General features: G+C 41.9%; 1 protein-coding gene across 2 annotated transcripts in view; it reads left to right on the forward strand.

Moving 5' to 3' along the window:
- tenm2a (teneurin transmembrane protein 2a) overlaps positions 1 to 19,071 on the forward strand; it is a 158,835-nt gene that overhangs the window by 20,713 nt on the left and 119,051 nt on the right. For both annotated transcript variants that reach the window (XM_063876845.1, XM_063876846.1), the window contains exon 2: positions 838 to 1,131. In XM_063876845.1, coding sequence (XP_063732915.1) covers positions 838 to 1,131 — 294 coding nt within the window. The remainder of the gene's footprint in view (positions 1 to 837; positions 1,132 to 19,071) is intronic.

Below are 19,071 nucleotides of genomic sequence, written 5' to 3' on the forward strand. Positions count from 1 at the left end.
CGCAGTGTGCCGTCACAATGCCATCCTCTCCTCACTCGCCTCTTCCATTCCTCTCCCTCCCAAACCGCTAATGAAGTGAATCACAACTGTTTTCCCCCCGATCCCTTTACCCCAACAGCTGATGGTGAGCGATTGCATCCACAATACTCTTTTAATTAGTATAGAGAATAAATTGGTTGAGCATGCCTTTTTCCTTAATTGCTTTTTCCTCAGCTAGGATTTAATTGGGCTGCAGCACTGTTTATTGATCTCCTTTGATGTGCTTTAATTTGGATAATTTTATATATTTATTTTGGAAGTGACGAGTGGGTTTTCCTTGAGGGGGAGAGTGTTAGGCAGTGGGGCCGGTATTGGAGCAGACTGCAGTATATTCAGGGAGCCCGGGGTCCGGCGTGTGCTGGCAACTAGGTGGGGAGATGATCAAACCCAGAAGGCAGCAAAGCAGCTCCACTACAGTATGAGAGGCCTCAAGTGAACAGCTCTTTGATCTCACATCAACACCTCATGAATGCCAATGCGGGGCAGTAAAGCGAGGCAGGCAGGTCCTCTAAGCCAGCTTTAACAGGCCTGCAGGCCGGTACATATTCCTTCCAGCAGCTAGTTTGTAGTTTCTGCCTGATTCACGCTGCGTCATCTCTCCCCCTCCTGCCTGCCTCAACAAAGACCAATTTTCAGCCTCCGCCTCCGTAGTTTCATAATTAGTTCGCTTCTCTGCGTGTGATTGTGGGTTTGTTTGCTCGAGACACGCGTATGTGTGTTTGTTTGTCTCCATTTACTGCCTTTTACTTATACCAATCCCCACACCCGCCCAATGTAACTCCGCTTTCTCCCTCGCAGGGGGGAACTTCACCCTGGCTGAGCTTGGAGTCTGCGAGCCGACTCCCCCTCCGCACCCCGCCGCCGTTCCCTACTGTCCTGACCTGGCCCTCCTCCAGAGGGGGTACTCCCTCAGCGCTGGCTCTGATGCTGACTCGGACCCCGAGGGGCCGCTGTCTCCAGAGCGAGCCATCCAGCTGTGGGCCGGACAAGGACAGGTTAAGTCCCGTCGCAGCTCAGGAGTGTCCAGTCGCGAGAACTCTGCGCTCACCCTCACCGACTCTGAGAATGACAACAAGTCTGACGACGAGTCAGGTAGGACTCTTGAAAGATGTGTTTGTCAAATTACAAGCCCATTGGTTTAAGGAAAAGGGAGGGTGTTAGACTTGACGAACTGACAAGAAATCAGGGAGAGTATGGACTGATTTAGAATGATTTTCAATTTCTTAAGAGATCCTAAAGGTTTGTTGATAATGTAGAAATCTTCAGACCACCTTTAAAACAGACAGCCTTTTTATTAATTGCGAGTGAGTTGGATTTATTGATCGAGTCTGTTTCTGATCTGAAGAACAGTAGTTGGACCCCCCCCCCCCTCCCCCAGAGACCCATCCTTATCATCAATAGCACTTATACAAAGCCCTCTAACTCTATCATATTCTACCACTTATCTCCCAAGATCTCACAACTGATCTGTCAAGTCAAATCTTTGAGATTCTTTTGGATTCTTTTGGATTCTTTTGTGATCCAACACAAGATAAGAGAGGCAGTCGGAGAGAAGATGTCTTTGAATCTCAAAGCGAGTGTGAGATCGGATGTCCCCAGGGGAAACTTCCTCTTCCGGCAACTTTGTTTACTGGCAGCTTCCCAATTTCCGTGTTAATCCCTACGCCGTGTTAAACCTGCGCGGGATCTTCGCCGAAGTGTCAATGGAGGTTAATGAAAAGTAGATGGAAGGAAAAGTAACAGTCTAATTAATTGAATTCTCGACAGAAACACATATCAGCCGTGGATCAACCTCCTTTGGACTGTGGGCCTTGAAATCAGAAACAACTTCTGTGGACTGATCAAACTACTCAACACCTATTAAACACATCAAGAAACACCTTCCCCGAGACGCGCCTCTCATCCCACCACCCGATAATTGCTTTGTGGTTAATTACCAAGCTAATCTGGAAACCGCAGATATCAGTCGAAGACACACCGCTCTCGCTCTCTCTGTCTCAGGGCCAGCAGAACGCCATTGAGCGCTCCTTTGCCAGCAATTCCAGACCTTACAAAATTAGCTTCTTAATCCTGCGCTACATAGCGATTATCCTTAGCCTGCAGTATGTCACCGAGGGTTGATTGTTGGGAAGATCAAACGTTTTTCCCAAACAAAAAGGACACTTTTTCAATGGTATTTCATATACGCCTGGGCTCCGACAGGGTCTAAACATCTACTTGAGTGTTGATTCATATTGCAGAACGTGTCAAATCAAAGTCAATTCAGTGGAATGCAACACTTCAAGTTTGCCTTCTCTATCAAGGTGTTCAGAGGGAACCACCGGCACTTTTGGGCTCGTCTCATGGTTTCACAGACCGGAGATTTAGATCAGGCGTCTGTATCGCTGTCTCTGCCAGCGTGAAGAGATCAGAGGCAGCGCGTCAGCTGGATAAAAGCACCAGGTGTGTGTGTGTGTGTGTGTGTGTGTGTGTGTGTGTGTGTGTGTGTGTGTGTGTGTGTGTGTGTGTGTGTGTGTGTGTGTGTGTGTGTGTGTGTGTGTGTGTGTGTGTGTGTGTGTGTGTGTGTGTGTGTGTGTGTGTCTGATCAAGTCAATTTGTTAGTTATTTAGTTGCTCTGAATGAGGAAATTTCATCCTTCGCTCCTGCAAAAGGAAAATCTGATACTGCAGGCACGTCATACCTCAAAGCACCCGGAAGCCTGGAAGATTTCTCTCCCACCAGACCTAACCAGCACGAGTGCCCCGAGCAGTGCGGTGGCTGCATTTGCAAAGGCGCGTATATATTTGTTACAGAGTCTGTCATTGTCTTTCTATATGCTACTCTGTCTCTCCACGGTGTGATTGAGCCTAAACCCTGTACGTGTGCAAGTGTGAAATAGGAGCAACGGGAGTGTCAAAACAGCAGGAAGAGGATCTGAGGGTCTAATAATAGAGATTGACAGAGGTAGACAGAGAAACAACATCATAAACACATGCTAACAAATCAAAAAGACGATGACGTGCTAAAACACCAAACAGCCCCAATCTCATCTCGCCGCGTCTCTAACAAGCTTCTGAAGTCTCACCTCCACTTGCTTCTCCTCCTCCACCTTCTCTTCTTTATCTCCCTCCTCTCCCACCTTTTCGTCTTCATCTTTCAAGCTCCTTCTTCTGTCTTGTCTTGGATCACGCTGCGCCTCTCAACGTCTCTCGTTATGCTTCTGTCAGTGCATCTCGCCGGCGTGACTGACAGGTGTCAGTTTGTGGGTCTAGGGTTCCCCTTCAGGGCAGGAGCGTACACGAGAATGAAGGTGCACGTGTGCCCTACTGCAGATTGCATTACCAAAATAGAAAGCCCAGAGACACGGTGACAGCTATCAAAACCCTCAGGGAAAGTATTATTTGAGTGCTTGTTTTTGTGTCAACAGGGCAACTGGCTGCAGAGTCATTCCTGGGTACATTCACTTTTTTCCTCATTCCTTTTACTTTCCTTACTTAATTATATATTTATTTTAAAAAATAATGAATGAACTACAAATGAACTTGAAGTTGACCTACAAATTAGAAAGACTTTATTTTCCATATTTCAGGTTGCCTAAGTACACGTTCTGTTGTAAAGTGTTTGATTCTGCAGGACTTGAAAAGTCTGAAAAAACAAACAACCTGAGTCGATAACAAATTAAAGAGTGTTATCCTTTGGATAGATAGCAGTCGTCAGTGACTGAGCCTGGTGCCTTTGCTAGTCTCAACACAATTAGCACTACATACAAACCTAATGTAGATAAATCACAACACTGGTAAAAGAGAACTGTGAATATTGCTCTGTTTCTGCAAGTTATTGTTCTTCATTGATACAGTACATACAGGACCAGGCTATAGGAGTGTGTGAGTTTCCACTGGGCAGAGGGAGAGAAATGGTTTCAACCTGCTTTTTCCTAAATTAGGAAAGGCACAATTTGTAAATGAATGTTAGTACAATATGATAATCTAATTAAAGTGTGATTCCAGTGATTAAAAAATAAACATGCCTGCAAACAAACAACATGACTTTTAAAACACCCAGAGAACAGCAGACATACGTTAGCACCTGACTAAAACGTGAAGTTACTTATCTAGAAATGTGTAGCTGTCTCCCCTGCAGCCCTCTGGCACCTGTAAATCACTTTCTAAACTAAAACTCTGTAATTATGTTTCATTTGTTTTTTTCATTTACTGCTGAATTCCAATTACCTACAAGTATGTAAAACCTGTTAAATGAGTTTCCTAAATGCAACTCAGGGATTTTTCCCCTACATCCAGCTTTATTGTCAAGTATTGAATAAAGACACTTTCCTTTTATTGCCCCTTCCAGACACTATTAAAATAAAGAGAGTAGAACGTTGACTTGGCACAGCCAATCCGAGTTTCGTTTGCGCAAGCAGCACAGTGAGACAAACAAATATGGGCATAGAGAGCGGCATTGAGAGATTTCATTTTGGCAAAGTGGAGGAAGAGATTTACTGTCACACTGTGCACCGCCTCGTAAAACGTCCGTCTGGAAACACGGGCGGGAGAATAGGAGCGCTTGTAAATTCCCACAGCAGTGCCTGATGACTGCATCCAAACTGCATTGATCAGGAGCGAGAATGATTAAAACATGCATTAGATGAAATAAGATCAGGCTTTGACATTGATTTAAACCTTAAGCCCGGGGCAGGCTTTATGGCCACAATCCATAGTCCTGTGCTTTACACATGCTTATGTGTGTGTGGCCCCATATGCCTCTGTGTCTCATAAAAAGAGCTGTCTGTTAAGGAAACAGGCAGAATCTAATTCAACTTCAACTTTGTTTCCCCATCAATAAATCTCCTCATATGGCCGACTTTATGAACATGGACACTGGCCTGCTCCCTCCACAGCCGAGGCCCCGCCCAGTCACACATGAATGCTGATAAGCTGCGATATCCTCCTCCAGCTCAATCTCTCCATCTGGTCGACTGGATAATAAATCATAGGCTAGTATTGTGACGCGTGTGACAGGATGTATTAATCTCCTAATTAGAGAATGAAAAGGTAGCGCTAAATTTAGTCTGGCCTTTCTGCCTAACCCTGCCGCCAATCCGGGCATGCTCAATTGCCTAGTTTCCATCACTTCTTTATTGGAGGTTTTTTCTGCACTGTTAGAAGCTGGTTTGTGTTGGTTAAACTTTATGTTAATTGGATTTTTTTGACAAAGCAGAAAAACTTTTAAACACCACTTAAAACATCTGCAGTCAAACATTTTTTTTTTTTTTTTTTTTCGGTAGCTGGAGATGTAATTATGCTTTATAAAAGCCGCATTGGGCAAAGTGATTCCTGATTAACTAATCAAATCTGCTAGCACAGGTGGCAGAGTGCCTGAACCCGCGCAGTCCTCTTTATTCTTTTTTAATGTACCAAACCAATCCCACCATAAATCAAAAGCGAATCAACCAAGTCAGCCGATGTGTTGTTACTTTAGGGAGTTTTCAGTGCGGAGCGCACAGAAGACTGTCTTGCAATCAAGGTAAATTAAGATAATGTTTAATCATGATCATTTTGAGTGTGAATAAAAAGCTCTATACTTTTGGAATACATGTTATAATTATATGTCACACAGTGATTGTAAGAGCTTTTTTTTCTGCCACTCTCAGCGCCAGTAACTCGGCCAATGCCGCTCCTGTCGATCAAATTCCAGCAGCACTTATAGAGTTGGACTGGTGGGGTCCCCCAAGACCACTGCTGTCCCCTCAGGGTCTCTGAGAGTGTGTGTGTGAGTAAGAAACTGAGAGTGAGAGCCTGTGTGCGCGTGTGTGTTAGCAGGGTTGGGGGCATTAGCCTCTGATTGAGTTTTCAGAGAGCAACGTGGGGTGCGAAAGGCTCGACAATGGTCTAACAGAATTAGTAGCTTGTGATGAATGGTGTGTGAGAGCAGCACTGACAGCTCGCTTTCACAAACACACACCACTGTGAGTGCGAGCAAATGTGTGTGTGCGAGGCTGCATGCTTCACTCACTGGTTCAAGGACTTTTTGTCCATGCAGTAAAAGCTATGCACTCAGGATTGAGCAAGATTGCAACACACACTTACACACACACGTGCATCTGTAAGTGTCCGTCTTTGGGTTAGGCCCGATTCTTTGAAAAACGCCCACGGACAAGATCAATAAAGTTTGGTGTTTCAACATACGTGTTCACACACTTGACAATGAATCAAAACATGAAACCTCATTGCGTGTTTCTGACTAAATAAAGACATGGGTTGACTGAATGAACACAGAAACGGACAGACACACACGGGAAGATGGCTACACACACACACAAACAGAGATGCATAAGAGCAGTGTTTAATAAAAGCCTGGGATATTGATCACAGTAGATGGATGCTAACTCACATTAAAGGGAGGGAGCCTGGAATGATAGAGAGAAGAAGAAGAGGGAAACACGAACAGTGAATAAGCACAAAGGGAGAGATGAAGGGGGGGTTTTCACATAAAACATAACAACGACGGCTTTGGAAAAAAAATATGTTTTTGTGCGTTTCTCAGTGTAAAAATGCAGCAGTTGCATCTGCAGCGAAGGCCCTCCCATACTAACAGTGTTATTATCAGGTAGATGAAAGTAGCAGGAGAGTTTGGAATATCATTGGCGTCGGATTTGTAACTTGCTGACGACCATTCTGCCGCCCTAATAGGGAATTTAGTTAGCCGTAATGGCCTCTCATGCTGTCTTCAGACCTGCCAGAGAAAGAGAGGCGAAAGGGAGAGAGGGAGGGAGAGAAGGAGCACTGAGAGCAAATTGAGAATTCTCCAGCCAATTATGAGTGATCATATTTTCCTCTGCATGCAGCTGAAACTACTTTTGTAGTTTAATGGTCAGCGTTTTGCTTCCTAATGAAGGCCGGGGGTATCAGATTGAGGGAAGGAATGAGGAAAAAAGGTGCATGATGGGAAGTCAGGAGGCCAGATTCACCTTATTTTTGTGTGTCTTTAACCATACATCATATTTACTTTGGATTTCTTTAACGTTTGATTGTGCTTTTCTTTTCCAGTTTGGTTTTTACTCATGCTTTCTCTCTTGATTTTGTATTTATGTTTGTTTCTCTCCTGCTTTTTTCTTTCTTTTTTCTCAATTGCCCCTCCTTCAGCTTACCTAGATGATGAGGAGGATGAGGATCCATTTGGGGACTTTGTAATCAGTAAGTCACGTCTGACTGTAGCCTCTCTCAGATTACTCGGCCCCACCTTAGGCTTGTGCGTGATTGTGTTTGATGTGCTTTTGTGCCCTTTGCTCCATTTGTCTGTGCCTGATTTGCTGTTTTGTCTATAAGTTGATGTTTTTCTTTTATGAAAGAGGCTGTTGCACACAGTGTAATAGCGTCTAACCAGTCTCCAGCTGAGAGTACAAAACAATCCCCGAGTCGACTCAAAGGCTTGCTCTTTTTTCCAAAATTGCGCATATTACCGTAATTGTTGTAATGAAACATTACATTTCCTGCTGCCCTTTGTTTAATCTTGTCAGGTATTTGGCGTTAGGTTGAGAAAAAGGATGGTAAAATAATTGCTTTCTGTACATTTCTCATGTGTTTTCATCTGATACAAGCCAGCCATTGTTCTGTTTCATATGCCTCATCTGCATTTACGAGCTCCTTTCATTAGGATCTCCTGTTCATTAGCACTAGTCCAACTGGTTAATCTCTTTGCACTTGATCAGAGAAAATTTCCCAGAGGGTGCGTTCTTTCTTTTTCCTCCCTCCTCCACTACCGGAAACTCAGCCGTATTTACTCGTGTTTTGGAGATTGTTTGTCTCTATGAGCGTGAATTAGTGTTAATGTTTGCGTTATTTGGCTTTGGAGTTTTCATCAGTTTTCATTCGTGGAATGAGAGATGCGAGTGAGAGGGAGTGTGTAGACCAGAAGAAGCGAAATACACCTGTGTGTGTGTGTGTGTGTGTGTGTGTGTGTGTGTGTGTGTGTGTGTGTGCGCGCGCGTGCGTGCTGTGCGCGTGCGCGCGTAAGGAGGTGAAGGTTATTTTCAGTGCCGTGTGGTGTGTGTAATAGAGTTGGTTGTATACATTATGAACATCTTAGGCGTCAGGTCAAGGCCCTGAAGTGAATATAAACAAAGTGAAACAGTCATGTGCGTGGCAATAATGAGCTGAGGAGTTAACGGAGCACAGGTGGTAGGATCCTTTAAAGGTTAATCTGCTATTTAACACTTTTGAATAAAAAGAAAGAGGTTGCTTCAGGTTCAGAGCAGTTACAGGGACACATGTACAGTAAATTAAGTCATGCATACATATACATACATACATACATACATATACATATATATATGTATATATATATATATACAGTGGTATGCAAAAGTTTGGGCACCCCTTAGGAAAACCACTGCATCAGTTTGTCACTTGCTGAGCTTTTGAAGCAGCAACTTCATTTTAACATATGTTATACCTTATGGTAACAGAAACATCTCAGTAGTGAAATAACTTTTATTGGTCAAACAGAAACATGTTTATGTGCATTCAAACAAAAATAGGCATGTGCATAAATTTGGGCACCCCTAAGAAATAATTCCATTAATATTTAGTATTGCCTCCTTTTGCTGCAATAACGGCCTGTAGACGCCTCCTGTAGCCACAGACAAGTCCCTTAAGCCTGGCAGGTGGTATTTTGGCCCATTCTTCCACACAAAACGTCTCCAGTTCAGTCAGGTTTCTTGGCCTCCGTGCATGGACAGCCTTCTTCAAATAAATCCATACATTTTCAATGATGTTAAGGTCTGGGGACTGGGATGGCCATTCCAGAACATTGTACCTGTGCTTCTGCATGAATTCCTTGGTGGATTTTGATCGGTGCTTAGGATCATTGTCCTGCTGAAAAATCCAACCCCGGCGTAGCTTCAACTTTGTGACTGACTCTAGAACATTCTTGTCAAGAATCTCCTGGTACTGTAAGGAATTCATGTGGCCCTCAACTTTAACAAGTTTTCCAGTACCTGTGCTAGCCACACAGCCCCATAACATGATAGATCCTCCACCAAATTTTACAGTGGGCAACAAGTTCTTTTCATTGAATGCAGTGTGTTTTTTTCGCCATGCATACCTGTTCATGTTATGACCAAATAACTCAATCTTGGTCTCATCTGACCACAGTATTTTGTTCCAAAATGCTTCTGGCTTGTCCAGATGTGCTTTTGCATACCTCATGCGACTCTTCTTGTGATTAACACTCAGGAAAGGCTTTTTGCACATCACCCTTCCAATGAGCTCTTCCTGGTGCAAAGTACGCTGGATTGTGGAACGGTGAACAACTACACCATCAGCAGCCAGATGTTGTTGTAGTTCTCTGGAGGTGGTCTGTGGCTTCTCTGTGACCATTTTCACCATCCTTCGCCTGTGCCTTTCCCCTATTTTTGTCGGCCTACCACATCTTTCCTTCACACGGACTGTTCCTGTGGCCTTCCATTTCACAACTACGTTTCTGACTGTGGAGACAGACAGTTTAAACCTGTCAGATAATTTTTTGTACCCTTCTCCTAATTTATAATGTTGGATTATCTTAGCTTTCAGGTCAGTGGAGAGTTGTTTTGAGGTCCCCATCTTGCCACTCCCTAAGAAAGAACCTAGGCCAGGCACAGCCAGCTATTACCTATGTTAAATAGCCTTTTTCATGATTGGTTCCACCTGTCTTTGTAATTGAAGGTCTAATGAGCTAATCAAAGCAATTTTGTGCAGCAACCTGTCAGCTATAAATCCGTACAGGTGTTGAAATGAATGCTATTTATAAGGGTGCCCAAACTTTTGCACATCCCATTTTTTGCATTTTATTTTATTATAATAAAACTATGTAATGCTACCCTAAGAATTTTGGTCTGGAAAACACTAAAACGTCTACATCTTTGTAGGAAAACAAATGTTGTTGCTGTGATCTTCTATTATAAAGGAAAAGCAAATTGTCATGAAATCTCAGAGGGGTGCCCAAACTTTTGCATACCACTGTATATATATATAAAGTAGCTTAAATAGCTTTGATTTATTCGGAGCAACACATAACAAGTATGTATAATAAACCTAATTGCACTTTTGAGAGAAATTATAATATAAATTCTGACGTTGCTCTCTTGGTTCAATTAGAATACTTTTATGAGGCAAAGTTATCACAGCTGATATTTACTGATGTTGTTAATTTCCCTGTATGCCTTATATTATTACTTTCTGTCTGTGGTAACACATCAGAAATATAGTATTTGCTGTGCTTCATCTCCTTGGTATCTGGTGAGTAAATATCCACAATGTCCTTTTGAAAAGAAAGCCTTGAAATATATTGTATTTGCCTTACAGCATATATACAGTATACAATAACATTCTAAGTGCTACAATTTTCTGATGCATTTCCTTCAATGTACAGTGAAGTCATTTTAGTGAAAGCTTTTGGATAAAAGGTGCGCACTCAATTTAGAAATGTAATTTACCTAAGATGTGTCGTAGATGATAAAGCTCACAGTTTTTCACTGATACTGATAAGATAGAGAACTATCAATAGCCAAAACCTGACAACTGTGCTAATAAAAAGCTCTTATTCTTTTACCACTACCACTTCTGCAATTATTAAAGCTGTATTTCATTTTCTGGTACAATTGAACTTTCTAGCTCTTCAGCAGCTTTCAATTTCAAACAAGAGTTACCCTGGCTGACACCACAGGCTTTCTAAATTTATTTCTAAGTTTCTGTTCCCAAATTGAAATAAGGAACATTAAGTTCTTTCTGGAAAGTAAGGTGTCATTTACGATGAATCATGCTCATTTTCAGGTTCATAATTGTATTTTGTGCCTCTGCTGTGACATGTTTACATGCTTTTATGTTCAGAAAGCTCTTTATTTTTCTCATACTGTCTGTGCTGCGGCACCTCTTCACCCTCTGTCTGAAACCAGAGCCCAGTCTGCTCTGATTGGTCAGCAGGCCGGCTATGTTGTTATTGGTCAATGCTTTGAGATTTCCTGCCTCTTATCAGGTACGATGTGTTGGAGTGCTAGCCAATAGCAGTGTGAGTGTTACATAGTGATGCCACTATGTTAGGGAAGTAAACAAAGGAGTGCACTGGAGGCATTTAGGTCAAGGGGGGAGTGTGTGGTAGAGAGAACTTTAGGATTTTAGCCTTTGCAGACCGTTTACATGCACAAAAACCTATATAACAAAATTAAGGAAAGGTGAAACCCTGAAAGCATAATAGGGCCCCTTTAGATATTAAGCAGACATACACATCTGTATCTACAATAACCAGCTAACATTTATCCAATTTCTATCTAAATGACAGCCTTAGCCAAAGTATCGAATTTGATACAACAATTACTGAGCTATCAAACGGGTCAAACATTCAAACGGAAATCAAAGTCACATGTCACCTTTACAAAGAATGATTTACAACCCACTAGTGACTGTAGAGGACATCAGGCTACACCATCATTAATCTTCTGAACTGGCAGACAGGCAGTAGTGCTGGTGCTTGGTACACATAAGTGCAAAGAACAGCCATTACTGGTACATCAACTAACCATTATCTATTCATACATTGGTTCGGCCATCCAATGTTTTTGACTAATTGAATACTCCCCCACTTTTCTATGTTTGCTTCATGTTTACTTTTTAATTGTGAGACCTTTTAAGTGATAAGTAGCAGATGGCGATACAGCTTTTGTTGTGTGATTGATTTATGCTAATATTATATCAACCTTTATTAAGACCATCTAATAATGGCTGTGTTGATTCATTGGTTGGTCCACAACTTTGTTCAGACAAGAAATATCTCAACAACTTTAGGTTTGAGATGCCAGGCCAATGTGGACAGATGTCCATGCTGCTCAGACAGTTGATTCCAATGACTTTGATGACACTCTGACCTTTCTTTAAGTGCCTAGACGTCGAGGTCTATAATTCTATGTGAATAGTCTCAACAGCTGTAAATAGACCATGAGGTATCCTATGAGTCATAAATTAGTCTAATTATATAGAGGTCTATGAGAAAATGAACCAACTTTTCACTTGACTAATTGCCCCGGGAATGTATTTTGCATTGAGGTAATGGTTTCAAATGCTAGTGTAATGCCTTTTTTGACACATCACAATTTGAACATAGTCCCATTGAAAGTAAAATAGAAAATAAAGCAGGATATGTTTTTTGGTGGGTCTGCTTTGTGATTGGCGTATATTTCCGTCTTAGATCTTCAAACCGCTCACATTAGTATTAGTAGTCCGTTCATGGAAGTTAATAGTACATCTAGGTTGCCTTTAAATGTATTGTTTAGTATTTGGTTTTAAAACGCCCCACCCTCTCTTCTGGTTGCAAAAAAATCAAGATGTCAGTCACCAAGCACTTATTTGATGCTTCAAAACCACAGTCCACAAACCAATGGGGGACATAATGGTGACTTCCTCCCAATCTTAAACATCGCCTATGGGAAAGGCTCTTGGTCTTATTTCAACATAAGGTATTACAAGTGACAATAAAACATTCATTGAAAAAAAGTGTTCTCATACTCATAGATACGTGAGTTTGAATTCTCACACCTTAAAGCTGGCACGGTGTAAGAAATGAAATGAAGATCAACACATAATCTTAAAGCACTAGATATTGTATTCTAGACTATGAATAGTGTACATCGTGAGAAATCTGGGACGAGAACCAAGCCTCAGCAATGCAGAATCGATGTTATAAAACTGATGAATGCCACCATTGGATGAAATGATGTAAGGTATGGTAGCGCGATGAAATGGATAAATTAAATAATATGGTTGAAGAAAAGCAGTATGTGGGTAGATTTCATAGCCAATTCAGGAGTATCTGAAATTCCTTGAATTTCACGATGAATAGAAAAATAGATCTGAGTTTTACAATGTTGACTGGCTTTTGTTTGGCATTCTTCCTTTTGTAGTATCAAGGTGATATCGACCAATTAAAAATGCGTAAGAGCCAGTAAAGGAGCCGAGAAATGTACTGTAAGTGTAAGTCTATCAATCAGATATTTATATAAATTAGTCAGTGAGTGTTAACTGCTTCGCCCTTGCAGTTCTGTTGGCATGTCCATTATTACTAACTGTCCAGTGCAAAATGTCTCCAATTATTGCAATGAAGCTTCCATAAATAGTGGCATTTTGGATTTAAACATGTTCCTGAATGTGTTTGATTTAGCCAGAATGAACATCTGGTACAAGCAGATACCAATTATAATCGGATGGCATCAAACAGTGCCGGAAAAATTGATTTACGTGACTCAAAAAGCTATTAAAGGGTATATTTAAAGGGAAAATCTACAGTTCAAGTGGTTAATGCAAGGCTAAATGCATCACTGCAAACATTTCAGTTGGAGATTTATTGGATCTGCCAGATCGCCCGCAGTGGAATATGCTGAGGTATGTGAAGACATAAAGTTTGCAATCCATGGTTTGCATGACAACAAAGAACAAGTACGACAGGGGTAACAGTCTGGAGACTGCTGACAGATCACAAACTGAATTTATTATTTGGAAGTTAGCAGCCATACTGTCCGGAAGAAAAATCCTGCGGGACAAGTAGTAAAAAAAGTCCCAACAGTAGAGGGCAACTTTTACGAGAGCAAATGAGAGTGAATAGTGAGGGGAAGCTGTGGGAGACCAGATATCATTCAGAGGTTGTTATGTGTATTTTTTAGAAGGAACTCTTCCAGCAGCTGTCACTTTATTGTTCCAGCGCACAAATAAAAAAGAAATGAGAATCAGTATCATGATTAACAGAATGGAATCAACTGTGTAGTTAATAAACCTTCATGGTCGCTTTTTTCACACATTCTTAAAATAGAACCAATCGAGCACATGTTCATCAAAAAAACAAACTGATCCACCCTTTGCTGCCCTGTCTGCTTTTCCACTGTCTCTACATCAACATGTAGCAGCTGTGCTTGGCGTTCAGCGCTTCCTCCTCCAGCAGAGTGATTATGACAGGCTGATTGGTGTTTTGTTTTCTTGGGGATGAGAAGATCAATGCGAGGCTGATAGCGAGGCCCGGGCCTGGAGCGAAGAGGAAGGATAAGAGAGAATAGGGATGAGGCCTTGTCTCTTTCCAGTAGGATCAACTGATTTTAGGAGTGGTGAAGAGGATTGGGTTAAAAGCACTTGATTGAAAAGGAGATGGAGCTGGGAATTTGGGGGGGAGATTTTAGCTGGGTTTTAAAGGAGGATGGAAAGTGATGGATAAAGGAAGAGTGGAGTTAAGGAGAAGGAGCGATTGAGTGGAAGATCCAGATTTAACAGTACAGTAGAATAGATGGTTGGGGATTAACATTCTGTGACTGTCTGCGACTACTGGGATAATCTGTGGTGTCCTGCTGAGCGCTGCAGGGGGCCCACCACTGCCATGGGGGTGGAGGCCTACCGCCAGGCCTGTCATTGCACACTGTATGTGTATGAGTGTGTGTGCTCATGTGTGTGACAATCAGTCTAGGTGTGGCAGGTGAAATGAGGAGTTGATTCCAGCCCACCCGCCATGCGGCTTGATGGGTATGCCCGACGGGTGACGAGAGGCGGGCGTGGCCTTGGCGATTTCCTTTAGTGTCATGATGGCCCTTTATCCAGGGTCAGTTTATCTCCACTCTTTGCTTTTCCACTATGATTCGCAAGGGGGGAAATCTGAAATCCAGCATATTAAGTGCATACTTTTTTCTTCAATCCGCAATGAGGAGGAATCAGTAGATAGCTTCGTGCAGAGTGTTAATCCATATTGATTCATGCTTCATGCTGGCTCATCGAATGGAGCAAAGCACCGCGGGGCACCACACAGCATGGCTAGAAATTGCGTGGCATTACCTTGCAAGTCTCTGCTGGCCAGTGTTTGTTTATGTGTGAAGAAATCAAAACAACTGTGATTGGTCATCGCCTTTTGCATGCTATACTTGAAAGTTGGGGGCTGCAAGAGACAAACTCAGAAAAGAAAACACTCTGGATCCTTCACTTGCACTCATGCAACTTACTGGTATATTGTGTTCTCTTCTTCCTACCTGGTTCTATATATGCCTATTAGGTATACCACCAAGTCAGGACATCATCATGTTTTTTCCCCACAAAATCCTCCTTCCAGAGCCCAGATACTATTATAAAACTCTTTCCAAAGGCATCAAATAACTCCTTATGCCAGGTAAACTGATCTTAATTGGTAAAGTTGATGAAATTGAAATGAAGAAAGTTCCCACTGGCAGTTATTTATAAAACCTCCTATTATGTCATTGGCCTGAGTTCACAGCATGTTGGAGACCCCTTCATGTTATGTATTTATTGCATTGCAATCAGTGTTGGGCAAGTTACTTTCACAATGTAATACAGTACATATCACTTATTACCGTCTTTTTAAAGTAATAAGTTACATTACATTATTTCTGTCTCTGAGCTGTAATGCGTTACACTACTTTTGCGTTACTTTGAGTTACTTTCACCAAAATAACCGCAAAAGGTATGGCTTTAAATGCTAAAATGTAGTTTATTGCAGCTCATTAATTAAAGCTATCTATCTATCTGGCAGTACATGCTGAACATTAGGAAAAGAGCTAGAAATTAAACCCATGCTCCGTTTAAGTGGGCTGAATAATATGTGATACCGGTCACATGACGTCTCTGTTTGTTATTAATAACATGTTAGTGGAGCCTCTGCACGGCTCTGTGACCTGCTGTATATGAACAAGTCTCTATGGCAGCGTTAGCTCACCTTGTCCACGGTGTGTTAACGGGGATTTGCTGACAAGCTTTTTAAAAGCCGGCGATTCCACAAAGGACGGAGGCTGCATTTCTTCAACACTCCGCAACAAGCCTCTTAACTTCTCGGGGTTCAAGACGCATGCAGCCCGAGAGAAAGTTACCTTCTGTTGCTTCGGCCTGCACGCACTCATGTCTTTTTTTTTTCTTTTTCTCCGGACCTGCAGCTCTGCATTGTGAGCAAGCATCTCTCAATTTTGAATCTGTTTCTGCAGCCCTCTTAACCACCTTACTAAATTGTTTCTCTGGTGTCGGAATGTCTCGCGATGTTTGTGAATTCTCAGAAACAAAACACCACATCATTTTGGGGTAAAATGTGTTGTAACTACGTTACTGAGAATTCAAACGGGTATTATATTACCAACATTTCAAAGTAATGCGTTATATTACTGTGTTACAGCGAAAAGTAATACATTACTGTAACTCTGTTACTTTTGTAACGCGTTGCACCCAACACTGATTGCAATCATGTGCATTCATTGAGCTAACCCCTTTGTTCAGCCACTTCCAAGCCAAGAAACAGGCCTTGTTTAGCAGAGGCGGGGGGGAAACGGTAGCACTGATGTCAATATCTCTGTTAAAATCTTTTCTTCTCCACTCAATACTTGCTTTAATAGGTTGGCTTTGTTTTGCAACGAGTCAAATGGGAGGAAAGACAATAGATAATCATTAGACAAGTATCTGACTTTATCTCCCATCTCCATAATCGAGCATGGGGACAGCCTGGCATCTCAGCTGGTCCCAAATCTTCCTTTCTGAACCCTTTCCCCGGCTACGCCAAGTATCAGTTGTACAGACAGTGGGGCTCAAGCCCAGGGAACAAACAAATTCAACTTCTTGCATCTTGATCATTTGTTTTGGTTCTGCCATTTTCCTACTGTCTTGCTTGTGTGAATAGCCACATGAGAAGTTTTAGTCGGTCTTTATTTGTCTCTCTATCCAAATTGTCAAACTAAAAGCTTTGTCCACTTTATGCAAAAGTGTACTTCTCCAACCAGTTCAAATCAATAGTACACCCAGGTCACTTTTATTCTGAATCAATGGGTCGGACTAGACCACCCCAGCCCCTGTTCAAAGTGATCCCTTTGCAAAGTCATAACTATCTATTTTGAGGCAGACAGCAGTGAGTCACTAAAATCAATAACAATACAAACAAAGCATAAGCTGATTACTGGGATCAGTTACAGGGACATTCAAAGCAATTCTAATAGATTTGTATCAACTAAAGACAATTGGTGGCCATTCCATTCAGGTCACCAGGCAAAATGCACCATCGGCTTTGTTGATACATCCTTAAGTGGTACCAAAATGCTCGGAGTTGAATGTGTGTGAACCATGGCTTGACACAATCACATAATAGGCAATACATTTCAAGTAAAGCCAAAAGGCAATCAGAGGTGATTTTAAATAAAGATAAATACGTATTTTGCTCTTGCCTGCTATTTCAGCAACATTTTGCAGAATTCTAGCACCACTATATTGATTGGTTCACTGCCGCAATCCTGTTTAAAACTTCCTGCCACCACACTTCACCACCGACACTCCTCCCAACAGAGATATTATATGAAATACTTCAGTAAATAATAAAGGCAGAGAATAAGGCGTAAAATAAATATTAAAGTCTAATATCTCAACATCTCGGCCACATTCAGGACAGCGCATTTGACTTATGAAATGGACACTAGCAGGGTACTTCAAGATCGTAGACTACCGCTAAGGCTTTTCCATAAGTGAAAAGCAATGGTTATATCAGTTGGTGATAAGGACTAGCTCTGAAATGTAATCGCTTCTTGTCTGGACAATGCTACACCCTTCACCCAAGTTGGTTGACATCCGGGCCAATAGTTTCCTACTGACAAATAGACAAAAAATCTGAAACTAACAAACCGAACAAAAAACATAACCCCCTCAAAGGAGATAAGCTGGACCTTGAACATCTCTCTCAGTTTTGATGATATTGACACTGGGTCCTTCCCCCACTTTTCAATGCACACCTCAGCGATGGACTATACCAGAAACATCCAGCGAGATCAATATTAATATGCTCCAGTCACCTCTAGGTGTAATTAATGCCACCTGGCCCTCTGAACCTATTAAAAATGAATTGACCAATCACAGATCTGTAGACTAGTATTGCCTTTCTGTTTCTATACAAAGACAGAGGAGAAATGTCATTGCTAAGTATAACACTGAGGAAAAGAACAGTAGCAAATATCCAACCAAAGAAAACTTCTCACAGCATCTCTTTATTCATTCAGTGTACTCCAATCTTCAGTCTCAAGTCCTTTTATATCTTGTCACAAGTCAACATATTGATTCAGTACTTTTGATTCTAAGCCCCCCTCTCTTTCTTCTTCCAACTCACAAGCCTTTCGGGGGTGAGCGGCATTGTTAATTTCCCCATCAATCTAGCCAACCTGAACTGGTGCTCGGATCACTTCAGTAGAAGCACTTATTTGTCTGCTGCCACAGGACATTTCCCGCGCCTGGCTGCTGTTTGCTTTTTAACCGTTTAGTTTTGTTTCTCTCGAAAATAACTACCTCCCATTCGATTTTCAACTATTAATTTTTGCAGTTTGTTTGTTCTTGTGAGCGGTGGGGAGCCAGAAAAGCTATATCTGGCCCTACCAGAACGGAAATGTCAGGAAGCATTCAAAAGGAAGATCTGTGTGTCTTTGCTCTGTAGATTCACCTGATCTTTCAGCCTTTTGCTCTGCCAATATATCAGTATGGTTTTTCATGTATGTGTGCGCGTGCATGCTACCTCAATCACCGTTTTTGTTTTGTTTGTTCGTGCCTTAGTTTGCGTAGGCCTGCGTGTCTGCCAGTGTGAGTCAAAGACAATAGTTTGACTTTTTTAACAGATTTTATTCCTGGCTTTCTTCTCCATACACTCTTTCAATGCTTTTGTTCCCTCGTCTTTCAGTCCTTCACACAACTGCTGGATCTTTTCAGTTAGCTTCCCACCTAACTAAAGCAAAAGAGCATCCCATGGCCTTCTTCGGGCAAATATAGAAGGAAATGTCTCTTTTAGCTTTCCCTCACATATATATTCTGTGCCTCTTTTTTTTGGACAAGGTGGCAGATATATATTGAAAGAATAACAGGGGGAGAGCGTATGTACCACACAACACACACATGTATGTTCACATACATGCACACAGAACCACACATGCATCAGTTAACAATTAGCCATAAGTGTGGTTGACACTGTGTGTTAAGGACCCATCCAAAGATTGGTGGTGTGGGATGAGAGTTAGTAAAGTGAGAGATTGCTCAC

Source organism: Eleginops maclovinus, chromosome 23 (genome assembly GCF_036324505.1).
Source record: "Eleginops maclovinus isolate JMC-PN-2008 ecotype Puerto Natales chromosome 23, JC_Emac_rtc_rv5, whole genome shotgun sequence".
In the NCBI taxonomy this organism is placed as follows: domain Eukaryota; kingdom Metazoa; phylum Chordata; class Actinopteri; order Perciformes; family Eleginopidae; genus Eleginops; species Eleginops maclovinus.